The sequence below is a fragment of the Pongo pygmaeus genome, chromosome 13 (assembly GCF_028885625.2).
Source record: "Pongo pygmaeus isolate AG05252 chromosome 13, NHGRI_mPonPyg2-v2.0_pri, whole genome shotgun sequence".
NCBI lineage: Eukaryota > Metazoa > Chordata > Mammalia > Primates > Hominidae > Pongo > Pongo pygmaeus.
The window spans coordinates 52268342-52291643 of NC_072386.2; the positions used below are offsets into that span (position 1 = coordinate 52268342).

General features: G+C 38.1%; 2 protein-coding genes across 13 annotated transcripts in view; one reads left to right on the forward strand and one right to left on the reverse strand.

Moving 5' to 3' along the window:
- The window catches only part of PLGRKT (plasminogen receptor with a C-terminal lysine), a 280885-nt gene that overhangs the window by 162655 nt on the left and 94928 nt on the right, over positions 1-23302 (forward strand). The window lies entirely within an intron of this gene.
- Positions 324-21307, reverse strand: CD274 (CD274 molecule). Of its 9 annotated transcripts, none has more exons than XM_054500842.2 (7): positions 21078-21307; positions 14701-14766; positions 13450-13791; positions 7695-7982; positions 5193-5300; positions 3970-4029; positions 324-2968 (listed from the first exon to the last, which is right to left on the reverse strand). In XM_054500842.2, exons 2-7 carry the CDS (start codon positions 14750-14752, stop codon positions 2946-2948), a joined length of 873 nt encoding a protein of 290 aa, XP_054356817.1. In that variant the 5' UTR covers positions 14753-14766; positions 21078-21307; the 3' UTR covers positions 324-2945. The 9 variants fall into 9 exon arrangements, 8 of the variants coding, with proteins under 8 accessions (XP_054356817.1, XP_054356818.1, XP_054356816.1 ...); XM_054500843.2 differs by having other exon boundaries at positions 2925-3009; positions 21078-21222; XM_054500841.2 differs by lacking the exon at positions 324-2968 and adding an exon at positions 15775-15803 and having other exon boundaries at positions 3017-4029; positions 21078-21223.

Sequence of the window (23302 nt, forward strand, 5' to 3'; positions counted from 1 at the left end):
CTTCTCTCCCACCCACTCTCCCTTAGATCATCAATGTAGATGACAGGATTTTGACTCTTCTTGGTATGGTCCTAAAGGAAGCTGCTGAATGAGAGAGAATGAAAATTTTCAATACATTCTTTTTTAAAATAAATTCTTTTGATACTTTTTTCACTGTGCAGGATTCAAAAGCATGCTATATAAAAACATGCTGTATAAGCAATGAAAAAACAACTAGGAAGAAGGCTGCAAATATTCCAAGTAACTTTCTCCACTGGGATGTTAAACTGAACGTTTTATGAAACACAAAATAAACAAGAAAATGGACATGCTGGTGTGCCAAGTAACAAAATAAATAAGAATATTTTATTAAATTAATGCAGGTACAAAAAGTGACAATCAAATGCAGAATTAGGTATCATCTCTGCCTATGCCATTTATGATGAAACATGAGACAAAAGGGATAAAGTGCCTTACAAATCCAACACCACAAGGAGGAGTTAGGACTTAGGAATAGACTGAGTAGACTATGTGCCTTGCTCAGCCACAATTCTTGCCTGTAATTCACACAAAGAACACTGTCACACAAATTACTGTACAAATGCACATGTACAAACAGATAACACAAGGAGCTCTGTTGGAGACACTGTTTCTTCAGCCTTGACATGTGGCAAAGCCAAGGTATTCCTTGTCATTGACACCAGAATATGGCCAAGAGGGAAAGGAAACTCTGGGATCTCCCAGGGCATCTGAATCTCAAAACCTCCAGGAAGCCTCTTAGGAGGGCTGTGTAGTGATGACAGCTGGTGGCATTCAAGGGTTCAAGCACAACGAATGAGGCTTTTCTGGCACAGGGTAGCTAGCAGTCAAGGTACACTGCTGGAATTTCCAGAAAGAAAATGTGATCTTGCAAGTACAGCATCAAAGTGAAGTTTATATTGACAGAAAGCAGAAAGCAAAAGTTCCAGATATGATTCTGTCATACAGAGTTAATCATAAGATTGCTTTTTAGGACTAGATTGACTCAGTGCACCCTGGAGAGCCCATGGGTCTCCTTTTGAGCAAACATAAACAAATCCAAACTCTGTCCTAGAGCAAATACTTTACAAATGCTGGTTGTCTAAATGTATATGTAGCACATATTTAACATGTACTGAATCATATGAAAGATAATGAAAAGCTATGGGAAAGATAACTTAGAAACAAAGAAGGCATGGGTCCTGAGCCCTGGGAACTTCAAATTCATTCCATCTGCTATATAAGAAACACTAAAATAAATAAAAATAGCAAAGTACACAGCAGACATATAATGTGTTACTATTTAGGAAAAAAATTTTAAAAATACATGCTTTTAACATACATTTCCAAATGTAGACTTTCTTTAGAAGAACATATAAATAAAAGGCAGTAGCAGTTGCTTCTGGAAAGGAAACTTGAATGGCTTGGAGGATGAAGTGGAGATTTTCCAACCATCTCCCATGGGATCTTTTGAATTTTGAATCATGGAAAGGTATAAATTTAAAATTTAATGGCATTTAAATAGAAAAGACAGAACTGTTAAACAATACCAGACACTATATAAACAAGCATTACATTATATGGCAAAGGCAAATCAGGAATAAATATAATGCTAGAAAAGGAATTCCAGTGTTATTTTTCAGGGTTATTTTAAGTACTGACCTCTCTTTGTAAATGAAAATTACTTTGATTATTAAGATGTTTAAGTATATCCAACTGTCCCAGACCACACTGGCCTATTTCCTCCTCTTGGCAACACTGCTTGGGTTTTCTCCTCACATCATCCTTATGCTATGACACTGGACTAAATTGTAATAATACATTTTCTTGTTAATCTCCTCATTATACTATGAGCCCCTTGAGGACAGGTACTTTGTCTTGCTCACATCTGTAGATTCAATGCCTGGCACAGTGATTGATATTGCAAGGGCACTTAATAAATGGTTTTTGAATAAATGAATTGCTTAAAGTAAAATATAGCTGTAAATTGTATTATAAAAGGACAGTGGGTGGCAGTCTGAGGTCTGCTATTTACTGGTTTGGGCAACTTACTTAATCTGTTTGCTTCCTCAGTTGTACAATGGGTAAAATAATAGTGGTTATCACAACAGGGTGCTTACAGCGATGAAATGAGATTATGTGTATAGGGTACCACATAATTGTAAAGCTGATATTTAAATGGAACAGATACTGCACAGACACTTGAGGTCTGAGAATAAGATTAGGACAACCAGAGTATTAATGGATTAAATAAAGGTGACATCCTATGCAACCAACGGTTTGATCTTTATGCTTCCAATGTGTACTTGTAGTTATAGAGGAGACCAAGCACCTTACAAATACTCCATGTTTTACTAGATGTGAGCAAATCATTAAGCAGCAAGTTTAGTTTGGCGACAAAATTGTAACATCTACTACAATATATCTTCAAAAGAAATCACTCACAACCACACTCACATGACAAGAAGACCTCACAGACTCAAAATAAATAGGAAAAACTCATACATAAATACTGTCCCGTTCCAACACTGGGACGCTCAGTCACGCAGAAAACAAATTGAGGCATTGAGTGGAGGCAAAGGGCACTTCTGCAGGAACTGACCCTCAAATTAGGGATTCTCAACCCGTTTTCCTAGGATGAGCAATGGATGATTTGCTTGGAGGCTCCTTGTTCAGAAGTATCCTTTCTCCCTGTCACATGCGTCGATGAGCCCCTCAGGCATTTGAAAGTATCAAGGTCTCCCTCCAGGCTCCCTGTTTGACTCCATCTTTCTTCATTCTCCTCCTCTGCTTTCGCCAGGTTCCATTTTCAGTGCTTGGGCCTTTTAAGTCCTACATTGCCTGCATCCCACGGGCCCATTCATTCCTCTCGTCATGCTCAGCCCTGATGAACCCCCAAACCACAGGTTGAGAATCCCTGCTTGAAGATCAGAAGTTCCAATGCTGGATTACGTCTCCTCCAAATGTGTATCTGGAGAGTGATAATAGTATATTAATTTCATGGGGAGCGGTCTGGGGAAAAAGTAACAAGAAATCTAATAAAAAACATAACTCATAGTTGCTGATATGATAAATGATAAATTTGAAATGAGAGAAAGCAGCAGGTTATATTTGTACCCAATTATCCTTACATGATATCCTGAAAAACCCCTCAATGCTGAGCAAATTATGTTGGCTTGTCCCCCAGGATGACCCAAACAACATTTGCTACTTAGCTTTACAACACAGAGGATGCTATGGGCCACAGAATGAAACTTGCCTGAGCTTGTCCAAGTTAATTAGACTGCTTTAAACTTGGGCTCATTGTTAAGTTTGGTTTCTAACTACATTAAAAAAATTAGAAACCTTAATATAACTTTCTTCTTAGTTCAATAAACTGGATGAGGCTTTTCTGCCCTGCTTATAAACGTAAACATTTGTAGCAAAATGGATTGAAGCAGATGGGTTAAGAGTAAGGGTCTGTGGTTAGGCTAATGGCCCCCAAGCTTGATTTTTGTGATCAGCTGTGTGTTCTTGGGCACTGTACATTATCTTCTTGACCCTCTGTTTTCTCTACTGTAAAATGAGGATAATTCTAGTATTTCTCTCTCTCTCTCTCTTTGGTAATGGCAAGGGGTGGGGGATTAAATGAGATACCGTGCATGGTGCGATTAACATAGTATTACAATACTGACACACAATATTTTAGAATCAATTAATTATCCATCCACCTAAGTCATCCTGTCCCCTGCTGCAAGGAGCTGCTAGGGTGCAGGGCAACAGAAGATTAGCAAAGAGAAGCTGACTCCTTCCCCTTTCCTGCTCCTAAACCTTCTCAGACGGTGGAGGAGTTCTTGTATTAGTTGTGAGGCAAAGGGGAACCAGCATTCTTTAAAAGGAGAGGAGATTATGACTGATGGATTTCTGTTTGTTATTGCTTTAGCTTTTTGTTTCCTTTGCCTTTTACTTCCCAATTCCTTCTGATATTCTTACCACTTTGCTTCTTTGAGTTTGTATCTTGGATGCCACATTTTTTCACATCCATCATTCTCCCTTGAGAAAAAGAAATCATTTTTATTTCCATATAGCACAGCTCTACATCCCATACAGTGGCTCAAGTTTAAATTTCAAGTTCTATGAAACATTTGTAATCCCTAGGAAGTCTGGTGGACATCCTTATTCCACAGGTCCCAACTTATGAGGTTAATTAATTCAATAGTGTAGGGCATATGCTTTTGATCCTAGATTTTCTTGAGGAGTGTACACTTTTATTTTTCATCTTTTCCCAGAGATGAACCAAATTCTGAGGTATCTTAATATCTATTGATTTCTATCCATTTCTACTGCCAACTAATCTTTTTTTTCCAGAGAAATATTCAAAACGCAAGCTGGCAACAATTATTTGTTTGTGCAAATCAACTCCATCTCAGGATCTTACTGTCATTGAAACTTGATCCTTATATTCTGGCTATCTCAGTCCTGTTAAGAATATAATTTTTGGAAACAGCTTATCTCTACTCTCTCAGTTAACACCACTTTCCCCCATGTAAGGGGTTATGGGGAATTTTTCAACGACTATTGGAATCCCCTTCCATATTCTACTTCCCTATTTAACATCAGACAACTCTATACCATCACTGGATCTCTTGGTATACTTCTCTAAGTATTGGGGGAATTATTTATTCTGAATCATCTTAAATGGGAGGAAATTATTTGAATATACTCATTTTCCTGGATTTTAATTGTTCCCACAGGTAAATGGAGAAATGAACACATGCAAATTATATAACATCCTCTACCAAAATTTTGCAAAATACTCTATGGTAAAAATACTACAGTTCTACAGAGGAACTATTTTTATTACTTAGGGTGCCCGGAAACCAGCTGGTTGCAACTAATGCAAGACTAAAATGCAACTGAAAATGACAGGCATTTTAGCTCTTTCTCTTCTGTAAGTCTGTGGTTATTTTCATGATAGAAAAAAACTGTATGACACTGCGTCTTCTACCTCCATCCATACCCATTCTCCTGCCCCTCACCCCTTACGCTTCATCTTCACCCAGTGATCCCACTCAGCTTCAATATAATTGCTGTTGAACAGTGGAATGCCTTTGCACCACCTTGCAGAGGTTAAGTCGGGTTTCCTTGCAGCCATGATCCAATTCTCACCCCTTCCTCATCCCCAGTGGAGACCACTGCAATTAAGGAAATACTACCTTTTCTTAAACAGAAGATGAATGTCAGTGCTACACCAAGGAATAATAAGATGGCTCCCAGAATTACCAGGTGAGTCCTTTCATTTGGAGGATGTGCCAGAGGTAGTTCTGAAAAACAAAACAAAACAAAAACAAACTGACTAAAGATAAAATTTTGATGGGAAGGGGTCAGGAGAATAGTCATCCTTGAAGTTTAGTTTAGCTTTAGGATAATTTTCTTAAATGCCAAAGTTTGAGTGGCTGGAATGGCAAGATACCTCTGTTAAAATGGGAACAGCATGGAGAAGTGTGAGAAGCCCAGGCTTTGAAAAGGTGGTGCTGGGGCTAAATTCTGCTGCCCTTAACCAGTTTTGAGGTCTTGGGCAAGATACTTAACCAGTGTACAAAATACAAATGCTAATACATTTCTTGTGAGGCTAATATTTATAATGTGCTTAGCACAGTACCACATGGAGTGGCTACTCACTATTAAATGGCGGCCTTGATTATTTCACTTCCTCTTGCTTTTTTATTTTTTTGAGGCAGAGTCTTTTTCTGTTGCCCAGGGTGGAGTGCAGTGGCGCAATCTTGGCTCACTGCAACTTCCGTCTCCCAGGTTCAAGCAATTCTTGTGCCTCAGTCTTCTGAGTAGCTGGGATTACAGGTGCACGCCACCACACCCAGCTAATTTTTATATTTTTAGTAGAGGCAGAGTTTCACCATGTTGGCCAGGCTGGTCACAAACTCCTGACCTCAAGTGATCTGCCCACCTCGGCTTCCCAAAGTGCTGAGATTACAGGCATGAGCCTCCACTCCTGGCCCCTCTTGCATTCTTTAATATAGAAGCTAGTAGCCTACAGTACATGGCAGAGATGGCCCACAGTAGAACATGGAAGGCCAACCAGCACTGCTAAGGAGCTCCCACCTCCTCCTATCTGTCATCATGATTGGAGGCCAATGCTTGTTGTCTTATCTTTCTCTGCAGTTTGAACATCTCTGGACAACAAGCCATTAGTATTTCTTACTAGGCTCCTTGTCTGGGGTACCATGCAGGAGGAAAGGGGGTCCCATGGCACACAGATGTTCAGAAAGGGGGTCCCATGGCACACAGATGTTCAGAGGCTGCTAACTCCCACCTCTCACCTTTAGTCAGCTCCTGCCTGGCTCAGCTCTCCACTGAGACCCATGATCCATCTTTGACTACCCAGGTGAAACTTTAAAGACACAACAACAGCCAGCTTTTTCCGTAACTTACAGTTTACAATGCCTGTTCATATATGTTTTATTTCAGTTTCAGAACAACTTTATGAGTTAGGCATGCCAGGTATTTAAAAAAAATCCCCAATTTACAGATGAGGAAACAGACTCAGCGCAGTTAGGTAGGCCACCCAACAAGTAAGTTGTCATAAAGCACCTTTTAAATGGCAGGAACCCACTAATCTAGCTTTTACTGAAAGCCAGTTCAATACCTGAGGACTCATACCCCAATAAGAGCATCCCCATCATTTTCTAAACTTTTTTCCCCCTCTTTCTGTTCACAACACCATCCTGGATTATCTTTTCCTATTGATTGACTTTTCTATCTAATTTTTCAGTTGTTTTCGCTGAAGTACGTGGCATTTTCCTATCAACATGTATTGGAGGAGGGGGCAGTGAGAAGCTCTTCTCAGAATATCTTTGTGTTTATATTAAATATCATGCTCACTCACCTCACTTTCTTTCACATTCTGAGCCTCTCATCAGACTGTCTCCCACCCTACCTACTTCTGTAGAGTAGTGAGATAAAAAAAAATAGTTGAATTTGTGCAGGCAATGGTCTCAAATCATTTTCATACACTGTTGCTAATTTGACCCCTACAATAACCTTGCTCAGTAGATTATAATCCTACAGGGAAAGTGAAGCACACAGAAGTCTAGTAATTTGCCCAGGGACACACAGCCTCATGTTCTGTGTACTAAGCAGACTGCTAGAGTTGAAATATTGTAGACTACCTTGGGAGAGGCACGGGGGAGAAAGGGTCCCTCATGTTTGGCATAAGATAGAAGAATACGTTCCATTTATTTCCTGCCACCCTGGAAAGAGGGAAGCAGCTCTGATGTGCCAGGATTTGGATTCCTGAAACATGGCCTGAGTTGAGTATTCCTCTCAGGTATTCCCCCAGGTTTCCCGGCTATGAAAGCATTTCCCACATGGTGTTGGATTGCCTGTTTTTTGTTTGTTTCTTTGTTTTTTATCTGTTTCCTGAAGAGTGTGAACTGAGTCTTATTATTCTATGTGTATCCAATGAGTACTACAATGCATAGAACAAAAGGTGTATTCCATAAATATCTGCTGAATGTTTATTAAGTAACAATATGGTTTGGATGAATGGAGGTGAGGAATTAGGATACACTTTGTAAATATAGTGTTATTCATTCATTCATTTATTCAACAATCACTGAATGACTATGATAGGCAGACATCATGCTAGGTGCTAGGGGACAGTGTTAGACATATTTTAATGGACACATTCAGAATATTACCTGGGATGACCAATTCAGCTGTATGGTTTTCCTCAGGATCTAATCTCCTAAAAGTGCAGTAGAAAATCTCATTAGTTGTTGTGTTGATTCTCAGTGTGCTGGTCACATTGAAAAGCTTCTCCTCTCTCTTGGAATTGGTGGTGGTGGTCTTACCACTCAGTACTTGATGGTCACTGCTTGTCCAGATGACTTCGGCCTTGGGGTAGCCCTCAGCCTGACATGTTAGTTCATGTTCAGAGGTGACTGGATCCACAACCAAAATTCTTTGGTTGATCTTGTTGTATGGGGCTAGGACATAAACAAAAAGAAGTCAGGGCTTTTGCTGAGCACAGAACTATGTATATAGCTTGATGCTGTCCACATTAGAAAGAGTATCAATGCAGGCTGGTTCTCAGAGGGATACGCTTAATGTTCAGATGCCTCAGCCGTGGGGAACACCTGCTAGCTCTGCCTCAATTCAGTTCAAAGTTGGGACAAGTTTGGGTTAATAGGAATGACTATCTTGCTATAAAAATCATGTTAGTACATTTATTGGGCTCAAACAAAATGTAAAGATTAATTTACACTAAAACCCCAGACTTCACCACTAGGTAATACATCCATGTGACAAAACTGCTCTTGTACCCCTTAAATTTCTACAAAAAAATAATTTAAGGAGAATTATCTTTAAACCAGCAGTCTTTCTATTCAAATACAAAATATCCCTCTCCATTTATTCAGGTTTTCATATGTTTCTCAGTAAAGTGCTATACTTTTTACATAGGGCCCCATTTCTTCTTAAATTTATTCTTGGATATTTTATTTTTGTTGTTATAAATCTGTCTTTATAAACATGAATCTCTCCAGCTGGTATGTTTTCTTTTCTTAGACTTTATTTAGTAAACAGAAAACCTGATTTTGATGTGTCATTCACTTTTCTGATTTGAAGTCAATGATCAGAAATTAGATATGAAAATACATAGTATTTCATCGGTAAACAGCGATACATGTTCCTGGTGATACTTTTTAATGTTTAAATTTGTTCTTTATTTTAGAAGTTTTACATTTACAAAAAAGTTGCAAAGATAGTATAGAGTTACTGTATACTCCTTACCCAGTTTCCCCTATTGTTAGTATCTTACATTACCATGGTACAATCGTCATAACTAAGGACATTAGTACATTATTAATAACTAAACTGCATAATTTATTCCATTCCTCCAGTTTTTCCCTAATATCCTTTTTCTGTTCTGGGATGCTATCTAGGATGCCACATTATGATACTTATGTTTTAAGCTTTTAAATGCTGGCTATTTTAATAAATCATTTAAGTAATTATGCTCAAGGAAGAAAGTTTGATTCAATTTTAGATCATTGGTTTGGGACCCTTTTATGATTAAGATATGTAGTTTGCTGACAATTCTAGTAGATTGTTTAGTGCATCTGTATAGCATAAGAGCTTTATTCATGTTTATTCATTACAAGTACATTAACATGTTCTTATTTTGTTGGTATAATCTTTTTTTTACTCCTAATACTATAGTGTAACCACTAATGATCTAGAGCCTTAACTCTCCATTCCTTTACCAAGGACAGCAATAGATTTGTGAGGTAATTTCTTCCCAGAGAGTTAATACAAAACAGCTAGGATCAAATGAAACTGAAATAAATAATGAGTGATATTTTGGTACTCTTATATCAATGAAACCACTACCAGTGGAAACACTGGAAATCAATAAAATTATGATTTCAAAACACAAAAATAATAGTTCTTATGCGTGGGTTGCTTTGGGGTAGTTATGGATTTTCAAATTCTCTTATCTAATTTTGACTAAACTAACCATCTTACAAAATTAAACAACTAATTAAAAAGTTTCCCACAAAGAAACTGAGGATTGAAGATAATACTAATAATTCAAGCACAACCCAGAGGAAACAGCAGAAGTGACACTTTTTATCGGCCACTGTATGAGGTGGTGGTAAACAGTAAGTACTTAATTAGGCCTCACAGTGTTATATAAAAAAACACAAACCTCAAGATTATTGACACCATCCACCTTTGTTAATGATAAATTTCACCCTAAGGTATATTATGCCTTGACATATTAGCTAATGATAGTGAAGCATCACAATTAGTAAAAATTGAAAATATTATTTATTAAATTTTTATTTCAACCTCTTAAAATGTCTATTTTTGTACAAATGTCTATTAGGTTGAACCAGATGTAACTGGTAATATTCAACCTTTTTTTGCTCTTCAAAAATGGCCATTTCTTATAGTACAACCTATATATTAACAGAAAGTAATTTTTTATAATTACATACAAATGTGCATGCACAAACACACAAGTTTAAAATGTTTTACAGATGAGGTGAGTAATCAAAATTTTTTGCAGACCCCTGGTTTACTAGATCTAGAACACTATACTAATGTTGGACAATCAAAACCAAGAAAAGGTCATGATAGTTTTGAAGTTAACATATAACTTGATACATACACCAGAGGTACAAATATAGGCAATAAAAAGTGGTTATTAAGGGCCCAGACTTCAGAGCTAATCTGCTTGGATTTAGAATTAGCTTTATCATTTACTAGGCTGGGTGAATTTGGGCAAATTACTTAATTTCTTTGGACCTCAGTTTCCTCATCCTTAAAATGGGAATAATACCACTTATCATGGAATTAAAGATTCCATCATTGAAAGACACACTCAGATTTCAGACACAGTAAAATGTGAAAAATACTCATCTTACACGATGAAGCACCTACCCCCTAGAGTCATTTCCAGGAGGAAATGAACTAATTTAGGCAGCGTGTTCAGTACAGAGCCTAACACACAGAATAAGCAAGTGCTAATTGTAGTAGTACTCGATAGTAGTAGTAGCAGAGCTGCTCCTCTTCCTCCTTTTACTACTGCTGCTTCAGTGTACCCTTTAGAAGGTGCTAACAGTTCCTGATGAACAGTCTTGGAAATGAATTTTCACATATCCAAATCTGTTCATGTTTCCAAAATTTGAGGCTGATCCTATTTGAGGAAATCATTCATTCATTGACTCAACAAATATTTTTTTGTGTGCTCTTGTCGTACCACCACTCTGCTGTACATCAAGCCCTGGGGATACAACAATATTATAAAACAGGCCCAAATCTTTGTGCTTGTGGAGTTTATATTCTAGGAGGAGAGAGACAATAAACAAAATAGAAAAGTGTGATATGATATGCTACACAATATACTAGATAGAGATAAATGCTACAGAGAACACTTAAACAGGGCTGGGAATTTTGGGGAGAGATGGGGTTGGTGGGGAATGACAGCAGTTGATCCGGTCCATATGATCCAAATAGCTTTATTGGGACAACTATGCAACACTTTGATCTTTCAGCTGCCTAATCTCATTGAAGGTCCTGAAAGTCTGAATGAACATTTCGTTTTCCCTGCTGTTAGGTTCAGCGATTAAAGAAAAACACTTTTAATTGAAAGTTAGAGGCCTGAGAGTCTGGCATTTAAACTCACAAACATGAAAGGTGCAATAACACCCAAAGTGACAGTGATAATTGAGTGAATCCAAAACTAAATTCTTTCAAATTTCAGTTTTGAAATGTTTCACCTTTAAAATCCCATGGTGAGTAAACTCCTGTGGGGAAGCTATGTTACCACACATTTGCTGTGATGGGAAGTGAAGTTCAACAGCATTACTGTGAAATCATTTGCATATGGAGGTGACTTAGGAGTTCTACTTCCCTGAGTTGGAAAGCTCCTGCAAGCCAGCTACCTCATTTCCATTGGAGACATGGCCTCAGTGCAAGTGAAGCTTGGTGGTTGCCTTGTTCTAAGTGCAGAAGGTTCAGACTTTTGGTATAGCTGAACTCAATCCCAAAACCACTGTATGCAAATGACAAGATGGATTGGGACTAGAATGCAAATTAAGTAATTTACAATACAAGATGGAATTGTCAAACAAATCAGGTCCTCAAACCTGGTTGGTCATTTGCTTTGCTCCGTGAAGAACTCCCCCTTGGAAAAACCATCAGTGCCGGAAGATTTCCTATTGTGTTGATCCATGGCAAAGGAGACTGCAGATACACAAGGGATATTATGGAGCCCAGATGACCGGAATAAAACCCTTCCCTACTACAAGGACAGCTGTCCCTTCCCTACACACTCCCTACAGGCTGATGAGAGACCTTCTTTGGAAGCAGAAACTTATACTTTATGCTGCCTTCTTCCTGACTGCCAGGATTATACTCTTCCTTTCCATCCCAGATCTAGCAATGCTGTTGATGAGGCTAAGTCATAATGATTTCTTTAATATCTTGGAACACAGTAGATGCCTGATATTTGCTGATAGACTGGAGAAAAACTGAAAGTATAAACCACAACATCTCAAGAGATGTTGTGAATGGAGAAGCATATGGTAAAATATAATGAAAATTAAATCTACTTTACAAGTGATATCTTCTTGACAATAGTGGCATTACCTGAGCCAGAATCAGGGACCAGAAATACAACATAAAACTGATACATTTCTCTTAATCCCACATTATTTTGTTTTTGAGTTTATAGTTATCAGTGATCATTGATTAATAATTGATCAGTGATCAGTGACAAATGTAAACTTTTTCTACTTGTATTGTTAGCCCTCAGATTGATGGTAGGTAGCCCAGGAATGGAAAGACCAAGGGGAGATGATTTAATTCTAGTCAAATATTAAAAGGTCTTCATGTAAATGAAATAATCCCAAAACTACAACTAGAGGGGCAGATTTCAGCTTACTATTAGGGAGTAATTTCAACAGGATATGGAAGGGGAGTCCAAATGGCAGGGATGCCATTGTGGGATACGACAGGGATGCCATTGCAGGAAATACATGAACAGAAGATCCTTTGGGGGATTTTTGTTCTTTGTGGGAGTTTGGATTAGCTGCTCCTGCCTGGGATCCTTTCAGCTCTCAATTCTATGAAACTCAACAATGAAAGCAGAGGTGTTTTCCTTTACTTAGCTAGTGCCAACACAGAACTTTGAACTCAAGTGACCTGATAACATAACTGTGGGTCAATACCGAGGAATTGACACTCTTAGTTCCTCTTCAATTCTCCAAGACAACATCAGTATAGATTTTCAAGATGAATATATGCCCAGTGAGTATAGCTTATACTGTACTGGAAGAATAGGTTCTTTTACACTTAATATGATTATTTTTTGTCTTCATAGGGTGACTTCAAGTCTTTTTGAATGTGAACCTTACAGTGGGGTTTGTTCTGAATATATTTATTTGCATTTGATATAGAGAGGCTCAAAAAAGGAAAACTGACAGACCTAATAAGATAAAAAAATAGCAGTTGAATAAAAAAATTTCTGGAGGGACACACAAATAATGGTTACTCTCTTTGCATGCCATGGGAAATAGTGGTGAAGGGAGGAGGGACACTTTTGCAATTCATTTGATCTCTTCCATAGTATCTGAATTATTTGCAAGTATATGTATTCCATTTGTAATAAAAAAGTAAAGACTAGGAATTATTTTTGGAAAACTGTACATACTGTAGAACATGGCTCTGTGTTGTTTGTCTCTGGATTTCCAGTGACTATCAAATAGGTGCTCAAGAAATGCTAATTGGATAATTATGTGAATGAATTCATGAATTGAATGAATGAATGAACAGACTATGCTGTTCTGTTTGAAGATAAGTATGGACTTACAAGAATGAAAAGTCTTCAACACTTGGAATATGTTTTCAATAAAGATCAGGCCTCTCCTCTATAATAATTCTTACCATTGACTTTCACAGTAATTCGCTTGTAGTCAGCACCACCATAGCTGATCATGCAGCGGTAAACCCCTGCATCCTGCAATTTCACATCTGTGATCTGAAGTGCAGCATTTCCCAGGGAGAGCTGGTCCTTCAACAGCCGGGCCCTCTGTCTGTAGCTACTATGCTGAACCTTCAGGTCTTCCTCTCCATGCACAAATTGAATAATGTTCTTATCCTCCATTTCCCAATAGACAATTAGTGCAGCCAGGTCTAATTGTTTTTCTACTGGGAATTTGCATTCAATTGTCATATTGCTGCCATACTCTACCACATATAGGTCCTTGGGAACCATGACAGTAAATGCTAAAAAGAAAGAAGGACAATCTTCAGAAAAGGGAAAATTCCTCGAAACATTTACAAAATTGGCACAGTGTTTATAAATCACTTTATCGGTTATGTTATCATTATATTTAAGAACTTGCTAAATACATGTTTTATCCAATGGGCTTGAAATATGTTTTGGGACACTATATCTCATGCTGAGACCCAGTGTCCCAATAGCAGAATAATAAAATTAGCTAAACGAGTTGCCCCCACAATTTATAAACATATATTACTGTATAAATATTATATGGAGATGGAGTCCTTACAACCAGGGAGACTTGGTTTCATGTAGACATCCCCAGAATGTCCTTTGACAGGACACCTATTTGCTTCCTACATAGAGGGAATGGTAGATTCTAACAGTCATCTCTTTTTACTTCCCTAAACTTTTGATCAGTTTTCTGGCAAGAAGTACATTGGTATGGAGTTCAGGAAAGACTGCAGGGTGATGCCAGTACTGTGTTACCCTGACATTTTCCATGTATCCTACAATTCTTCCTTAGAGTATCCTCATCAGGAAAGGCATGTCACAGAGCAACCAAGGTTGAAAGATCAAAAATCTTGGCCTTGTTGAAAGCAAACAAATAAATGTATACATACAGGCCATTTCCCCAGATATTTTCAGTAGTTAACCCTGGGAAATGGGTAAAAGATTATTTTGTGTCTTTCAATTTGTCTATATTCTCTATATTTTTACAAAATATCACAGGTAACTTTATCATTGTGTAAAGTAGAAGGAAGACTTTGTCATTGTGTAAAGTAGAAGAAAGAATAGAATGTTCTCTCTATAAGAAAATTGCATGCATTTTAAATTATCATTTTAGTTTTAAACTCATGGTTAAAATATTTAAAATATAGAACCTAATGGAAGGAGATTTGGTGTCTTACCGTTCAGCAAATGCCAGTAGGTCGTGAATATAAGGACAGCAAATATCCTCATCTTTCTGGAATGCCCTAATTATGGAAAACACAAAAAGAAGACTGCTTCACTTAATAATTAAACATACAATATGACAATATGGGACTTGGTGGTTCTAATTGAAATAGTCTTCTAATAACCAGTCGTAATTGACTTGTAATTGTGGAAACCCAACAGGGAATTGGAAGTTCAATATCTTCATTCCATCGCCCACAGCCACATAAACTTAAGTGAAAAAAGTTACTAAAAGATGAGAAGTTTCAAATTTATTATAGTTACAGCCCCTGAAAAAAATCTGCCCACTCAAAAGCAGCCAAAAAACACATGAAAAAATGCTCACCATCACTGGCCATCAGAGAAATGCAAATCAAAACCACAATGAGATATCATCTCACACCAGTTAGAATGGCAATCATTAAAAAGTCAGGAAACAACAGGTGCTGGAGAGGATGCGGAGAAATAGGAACACTTTAACACTGTTGGTGGGACTGTAAACTAGTTCAACCATTGTGGAAGTCAGTGTGGCGATTCCTCAGGGATCTAGAACTAGAAATTCCATTTGACCCAGCCATCCCATTACTGGGTATATACCCAAAGGACTATAAATCATGCTGCTATAAAGACACATGCACACGTATGTTTATTGCCGCATTATTCACAATAGCAAAGACTTGGAACCAACCCAAATGTCCAACAATGATAGACTGGATTAAGAAAATGTGGCACATATACACCATGGAATACTATGCAGCCATAAAAAATGATGAGTTCATGTCCTTTGTAGGGACATGGATGAAATTGGAAATCATCATTCTCAGTAAACTATCGCAAGAACAAAAAACCAAACACCGCATATTCTCACTCATAGGTGGGAATTGAACAATGAGAACACATGGACACAGGAAGGGGAACATCACACTTCGGGGACTGTTGGGGGGTGGGGGGAGGGGGGAGGGATAGCATTGGGAGATATACCTAATGCTAGATGACGAGTTAGTGGGTGCAGCGCACCAGCATGACACATGTATACATATGTAACTTACCTGCACGTTGCGCACATGTACCATAAAACCTAAAGTATAATAATAAAAAATAAAATAAAATAAAAAGAAGCCAAGAAGATAATATGGCACCAAATTCCTCTCAATTATTTCATGTTTTTTCTGCATTGTAACATACCTAGTAGAACCTGCCCTGTACAAAATTTCAAAGCAAGGAGAGTCTGACTTTTACTTTTCCAACCTGTCAATGCTTTTTCCCCCTACAGCTAAATACTTTCATCTTACCCTTTAGCTATTCAAGACTTCCACTTCACTATCTCAGCCATGCTAGTCCTCCTTCAGGTGCCATCCTTCAAAATCTCCTCTTCTGCCCCTCTCATTTATTCTAAATTATAAATCTATTCTCTCAATAAACAGATTCTTCTACTAACAGTGGGGAGTGGGAAGGGGAGAGAGTTGGATTTGACTAATTCATACTAAGATATGAATGACTCACAGCCACTCTTCCAGAGTATCTGCCTAGATTCTATTCTTCATTTAGTCATCCTGCTTGAAATGTTACTAATTATTTCATTTAGCAAACACTGATTGAGCGCCTCCTCTATGCTAGGCACTATTTTAAGCATGAGGAATACGGAAGTCAGCATGAAAGAAAAGTCACTCTCCTTTTGCAGTTTATGTTGAAGTAGGGGAGTAAAAGACTTATACTCTATTTCAGCCAATCTGTGCATTTATTAATATTTTCTCCCTCTTCTGTTATACATATATTTACAAACTTTGATAAGAAAGAGGTAAGTTTTCCCTCTTAGTGCCTCTCCAATCTTTGTATACAGACATGAACTCACAAATGATCAACTAATCAATGCCACATATATATGACAGGAGATTAATGTTCCTAATATATAAATAGCTCCTAACAATCAATAAGACAACTATACAAACTACACATAACCCATGAGGAAAATAAGTGAAAGGTCATAACATATAGTTCAGAGAATAAGAAATACAGGTGACATGTAAACATAGGAAAGATGTTCAATCTCACAATAAAAAATATAAGATATGAAATACCATTTTCACTTATTAGCTTGACCACAATTGTAAATATTTTTAATATTTAGTGTTTGTGAAGATATGAACAAATAGGCTTTCTTACCCACTAATGGGAGGAATTTTTTTTTTTAGGGGGCACTTTGATACTTCCTATTACAATCGTAAATGCGGATGTCATACGACCTTTCACCCTCTCCTAGAAACCTATCCTACTAAAACAAAAACACACAGACATATATATATATATATGTGTGTGTATATATATGTGTATATATATGTGTGTGTATATATATATATATATATATATATATATATATATGTCCGTATATGTAAAGGAAGAGCATTGCTCATAACAGCAAACTGAGAATATCCTAGATTGTCTCAGTGGTTAAATACATTTTGCTATATTCACAAAATATAATACCATTAAGGACTGAATTCAGCATATGTAAATGTACTGATTTTGTAAACACATAGGAAGTAAGTTGCAGAACACTACATGTAGCAGAAATTCACTTTTGCTGAAAAAAAAAAGTGTGTGTGTGTGTTTAGACACAGGAAATGTCCAAGATATTGACAGTGATTATATTTAGGAATTAAATTAGAGGGAGAACAGGTAGGTTTTCACTCTTTATTGTTTTTAAAGGGAAAAAAGGAAGGAAAAGACAGAAAAAGAGAGATGAGATTATGGATTTTTTTGTGTGTTCTGTGTCCAAATTTTCAAGTGAATGAATGTTTTACTTTTAGTATCAGGAAAAAAATAAAAACAAAATTTCATGAATCACTTCACCTTGCCAAACCGTAGAATGTTTAGCAGACCAAGTGATATAATGGAAAGAACCCCAAAATGGAGTCCAAACATCCAAACTGAGGTAGAATAATAACATTCGTTTATTTTTTATGTTTTTTTCTTTATTATTAAAGTAATGTAATGAAATTACACAAAATAAGAAAAGAAGGGGAAAATCCCCTACTGTTTCATCACTCTCACCCAGGGAGCATCTGGTGATGCCTGGAAACATTTTTGGTTGTCAAAATTGGGCTGGTTGAGGGAGGACTGCTATTGCTATCTAGGGGCAGAGGCCAAGAGTGCTGCCAAACACCCTGCAGTGCACACACCAGCCTCCCACAGCAAAGACATACAGCCTAAAATGTCAACAGTGCCAATGCTGACAAACCTTGTCACCACTGTGAGAAGAAAACATTTCGGTGTGTATCTTTCAATCTTTTTCTCTGTAATCTTTTAAAAAGTAATTTATAACCTTATCATACATTTAATACCCATTGGTTTCATTAAAGCTTATGACATAAATATTGCCCATCTTACTGCATGGTATTCGTAAGCATCTTATTTAACAGTTCCATAATATTTAATTCCTCTATTGTTAGGTATCAGATTGTTGCCAATTTTTAAAATATCATAAGTATTTGTGTGTTCAGCAAATATTCGTTGAGTGCCTACTGTGTGCCAGGCCCCAGGCTAGGCCCTGAGGATAGATTTCCTCAAATAGTGTTGCTGATCAAAGAAAAAGAACATTTTTCTGGTTCTCGACACATGTTGATAATTGATACTGTTACACTGTATTTTCACCCATTGTTTAAAAAATATTATTTTTTTTTGCTAATTTGAAAGAACTGATCATTTTTTGGTCTGTTTATGTCACTGGTTTCTTATCAACCTATATGAGCCCTTCATGTTAAAAGATAAAAAGGTTAAGTGAGATAACATGAGTCATCATCCTCTTGTCAGGGTTAGGTACATATTTTTTATTTCTCTCCTTTCCGTCTATCCTGTAGATGTGGAATAGCGATGGCATTCAGGCCTGTGAGGTCACAAAGTTTGCTAAAATGGGGCTGCAGCATCTATCGGACTATCTTTTCTTTGGGCCAGAGTTAACTGTACAGTTATAAAATATTAATGTGATATTTTATAATTATTGTATTGTAAACACAAATTCACTTACTAGGCAGAAGAAAACTTAAAATACCCCTAATTCCAAGCAAAGCATTATAACCATATGGGAATAAAACAAAGGGACATTAAATCTAGTCATGGATTACAACTAATTTTGCCAATGTTTATGGCCTACTCTGGTGGAGTTCTTGTCCTTTAATTTGGTTGAAATTTTTAGGAGTAATAAAGGTTTCCTGGAGGGTGATGGATTAGATCCAATATTTACTTAATTTCTCATCAAACCCTCTCCTCCACAGCTCCATTTCCTTGGGGTGCAGCTGTCATTAGTGAGGGACGAAAAGGCAGAATACAAAGATCATGTAAATACACACATGTTCTTTAACCTCTAAACCTCATATCAGGGCAGTTGGTCTAAGAGAAGAAGACTGACATCTTCAGGTAAGAATTATGACCATATGTGAATTTCCATATCCGAATGGAGACATTTAAAGAGCAATGAAATGTAAACTGGGGAAGAAGCGATGGCTCATTCAGGTTGGGGAAGTGGGTTTGTCCCTGGGGGAAGCCCAGTATAACACTATGGAACTAATACTACTTCTCTATCTTCCAAGGGTAGGATGGGTAGGAGGAAGAGATAGAGAAAAAGTTAAGCAGCCAGGAGCAGTGGCTCACGCCTGTAATCCCAGCACTTTGGGAGGCCGAGGCAGGCGGATCACCTGAGGTCAGGAGTTCGAGATCAGCCTGGCCAATATGGTGAAACCCCATTTCTACTAAAAATAGAAAAATTAGCCGGGCGTGGTGGCAGGTGCCTGTAATCCCAGCTACTTGGGAGGCTGAGACGGGAGAATCACTTGAACCCGGGAGGCAGAGGTTGCAGTGAGCTGAGATTGCACCACTGCACACCAGCATGGGCAACAGAGTGAGACTCTATCTCAAAAAAAAAAAGACAAAAAAAACCAGTTAAACTTCTTCTCTCAAAAGTAGGAGCAAGAGGCCTGCCTGGTGGCTCCCGCCAGTAATCCCAGGACTTCTGGAGCCTGAGGAGGGAGGATCGCCTGAGGCTAGGAGTTCGAGAACAGCCTGGGCAACATAACAAGAGCCCTATCTTTACAAAAAAAAAAAAAAAAAATTCTTAAGTAGGATCAAAGATTAAGACAGTTGATTTATTAAACCTCTACTAAGTGACCAAACTTTATTAAACTCGATGAAACCCGATGCCCAACCTCCTTCTCAGTCACACTGAGACACTCTTGTACATTTTCCACACGGAGTTTCAATTCCCCACAGTATTTCTGTGACTTCCTTGAAGACCACACTCTAACTGCTGTCGTGTGGCCTCTGCCTACCTGCTTTTACTGAGAAAGGCTAAGTTTTTCTTCAGAGTATCATAGTTCTCCTTAAATACTGTTGACGACCATCATTGTCAACTGATACATCCTTTCTGGAAAGCATTTTCAGTTTTCTTCAAAAGGCCTTTAAAATATTCAGGCTCTTTGACTAAGTAGTTACACTTCTAAGTTTACTTGAAGGAAACGATCAGCAATATTCCAGAGACATATATGCAATGATGGTCAGTGAATGGCTAAGACAGAACCACTGTAAATAACCTTTATACCCAACAGTGAGGAATTAATTTCATTTAGTTACCCAACCTAATCGAATGCAGCAATAAAAACATTTTTTAGAAGGTTATTTAATTCATAGAAAAGCATCCACAGTAAATTTTTTTCAAATATTAAAAAAAGAGGTAGAACAATGGTACTTTTACTCCTTGTGTTATAAGACAAACCCAGACTGAACTTTGACATAGGCCAAGGTCAATGTGTCTAAGAAATGTTTTATTATACTATTTTTATTCTTAGGCTCCTCCATTCCTCTTTTGGGACTCCTTTGGGTTCTCAGAATGGACAGAGCAAATAAATTCCGTTCAGGGGTCCTGGACCTGCTTAGCGCAGGAAGAGACTTACTTAGATGCTGCAGCTGGGATAACTTACACAAGTCATGTTACTAGCAAGCAGCTGACGGTGAGCTGGGACCCGTGTCCAGACCTCCAGCCTAGCATCAGAGCTATATTCTGAACACACAGTCGCATAAGAATGACTACGTATCCTATACTACCTATCTTATTTATTTTTAGAGGTATAAAATATTTTTAGAGCAAAACTGAATCGCGTCTGGAGGAAGGCCAGATGCATTGCCTGTTCTTATTAACCCCAACAGGTAATTGGCTCTACTGCCCCCTAGACCATGGCGTTCCCTTTCCCTTCTTCTCTCTCCATCCCAAAGAAAGGGTGTAGAGACCCTCCGTCCAAGGTGCCCAGCGAGCTAGCCAGAGATGCTGGGCCGTGGGCACCTGCGGAGGAACAACGCTCCCTACCTGCAGGCGGAGAGAAGCGCGGCTGGTGCGGAGCCTCGGGAAGCTGCGCAGGACTGGGGCTGCGCGGCGCGCGCCAGCTGCTCAACGTTGCGCCAGGCCCGGAGGCGGGGTCCCGCCCACCTCTGCCCAAGGCAGCAAATCCAGTTTGCCGGGCGTTGGACTTTCCTGACCTTCAGTGAAATCGGTGGAAGCTTTCAATTGGGGTAGCTAGTGTTGGTGTCCTAGGAATAAAGCTACGTATAGAAATGAAACAGAAAGTGAAACATGTCAGTCCAGTTTTCTTGTAAATGAGATTTTCACCGGGAAGAGCTTCCAAGATTAAAACGAATCCACATTTAGTATGTTATTAATATAAAAGGAAATTTACAACAAGCCAACATCTGAACGCACCTTGATTTTACCTTCAGAGGGGTAACAGCTTAAGGTTACCTCTTAACCTTTATCAGAGAGGTTTCCCCCTTTCTGATAAAAGCCTCTTCAAGGTGACTGAACATCTTGACATAACTTGATATAACTCTACAACATGTGAAAAGTCAACAGCAGACCCATATGGCTTTGGTTTTTATTCTAGAAAGTAGGTGTGTGTGTGTGTATGGGTGTATAATAGGAAATATATTTTTAAATCGTGGATTCTGTGACTTCCTCAAAGTTCCTCGACATAATGAAACTTCATTTGCTTTGTCATTAAAAGAACTTCCCATCCCGAGCTACATCTTTTAAGAATGTTCGGGGTCCCTGCTATTCTGCCACCCTAAGGATTAAGGCTGGGGAAGCCTATTCTAGGTGAGGGTTAAGAAAGCCCTTTTGAAAACTTTGGGTTAGTGAATGGGCCCAAGATGACAGACGATGGTGTCATAATTTACTTAAGTATTACCCCGCCCTGAACTTCTAGGTGCTCCCTTTTCTCGAACTCCTTGACCTCAAGTGATCCGCCAAAGTGCTGATATTACAGGCTTGAGCCACCGTGCCTGTGTGATCCCTTTTCTTTTTTTTGTCTTTTTCTAAATTGAGAAATTGAACTCTTCATTGTTTGCCTTTCCTTCTTATTCATTTCAACTGCAGTTCAAAATACTGCATAATGAATGAATATTGAGATAGCCCTTGCATTGGTTATGACATTTGCTTCCCAAATAAGAATTTTCACATTCTGATCGTATCACAGATTTTTATTTTTATCTTGGAAATTATTGAGGCTGACACTACCTTGATTTGGCAGGAGTGTGGAGTTCTCTTTGGCCTCAATAAAATTGCAATAGGGTTTGGGCCCAGCTCAGATGTTCCTTCTTTCAAATCACTTTTGAGGTCACATAGTAGAATAGAGCAATTTTGGTGACTGTGAGTTTGGGTGACTTCCCAAAGTTCCCAAAGTTGGGTGACTTCCCAACTTTGGTGACTATGACCTCTAGGAAAATATAGACATTATGTGGCAATACAGTTTACAGGTACTGCATATGTATAGTCTGTGTATAACACACACATGTACAAACAAGTTTCATGAAAAAATACTTAGACCTACTATCTGCAATGCCCTCTGATATTTTCATTTAATGTTTTATTTTTCTAAAAATGGTCAAGACCCAGGGTATAAACTTTATGATCTGCTAGTTCATCATGACTCTTGAGGTCTGCAAAAAACAAAACAAAACAAAACAAAAAACTGGCTTTAGAGCCATCTACCACTAACTAGCTGAGTTAGCTTGGGCAAATAATTTACCAAGTAGCCAGGATTAAATCATATCCTCCTAGATGGCCTGGATGATCTATGAATAATTTTTTAAACCGGGGATGGGTGTTTTGTTTTTGTTTGTTTTATGAAAGCAGTGTTCAGGGTCTACCTAAATGATCAATGAGGCAAACGGAATTTGCCTTTCTCTAAAGTTGCTGATGGGAATTGAGGGTATTTGCTCAGCTTGCTGCTCAGTGATTTGCGTATTAGTAATGTTAGGATTCGTGTTTTTGTTCATCTTTCCCACCTGTTTCTACCCTTCAGCCATTCATTTTCCCATACAATTGATCAACCATCTGGAGATTGAAAAACAGGCTGTGTTAGAAAAAGAAATTTTATTACCTCAGAAAAATATGTAAAGCAAAACAGATGGTTAATGAGTGGGGGGATAAGTCCTGAAACTCTGTGTGAATTTTTTTATTTGGACGAAATAGATGGAGAAGTGCTGAGATGGGAGAAGAGCAGTGGGGAGCCAGGGCTGAAGAGCTAGATACTCTGG

Excerpts from the sequence above, each read along its gene's own strand:
- CD274 (XM_054500839.2), bottom strand. The coding sequence starts at position 14,752 with ATGAGGATATTTGCTGTCCTTATATTCACGACCTACTGGCATTTGCTG. Across the intron at positions 5,301-7,694 it reads AGCTGAATTGGTCATCCCAG|AACTACCTCTGGCACATCCT; the intron begins GTAATATTCTGA and ends TTTGTTTTTCAG. Across the intron at positions 4,030-5,192 it reads CATCTTCTGTTTAAGAAAAG|GGAGAATGATGGATGTGAAA; the intron begins GTAGTATTTCCT and ends CTTTTTCTCAAG.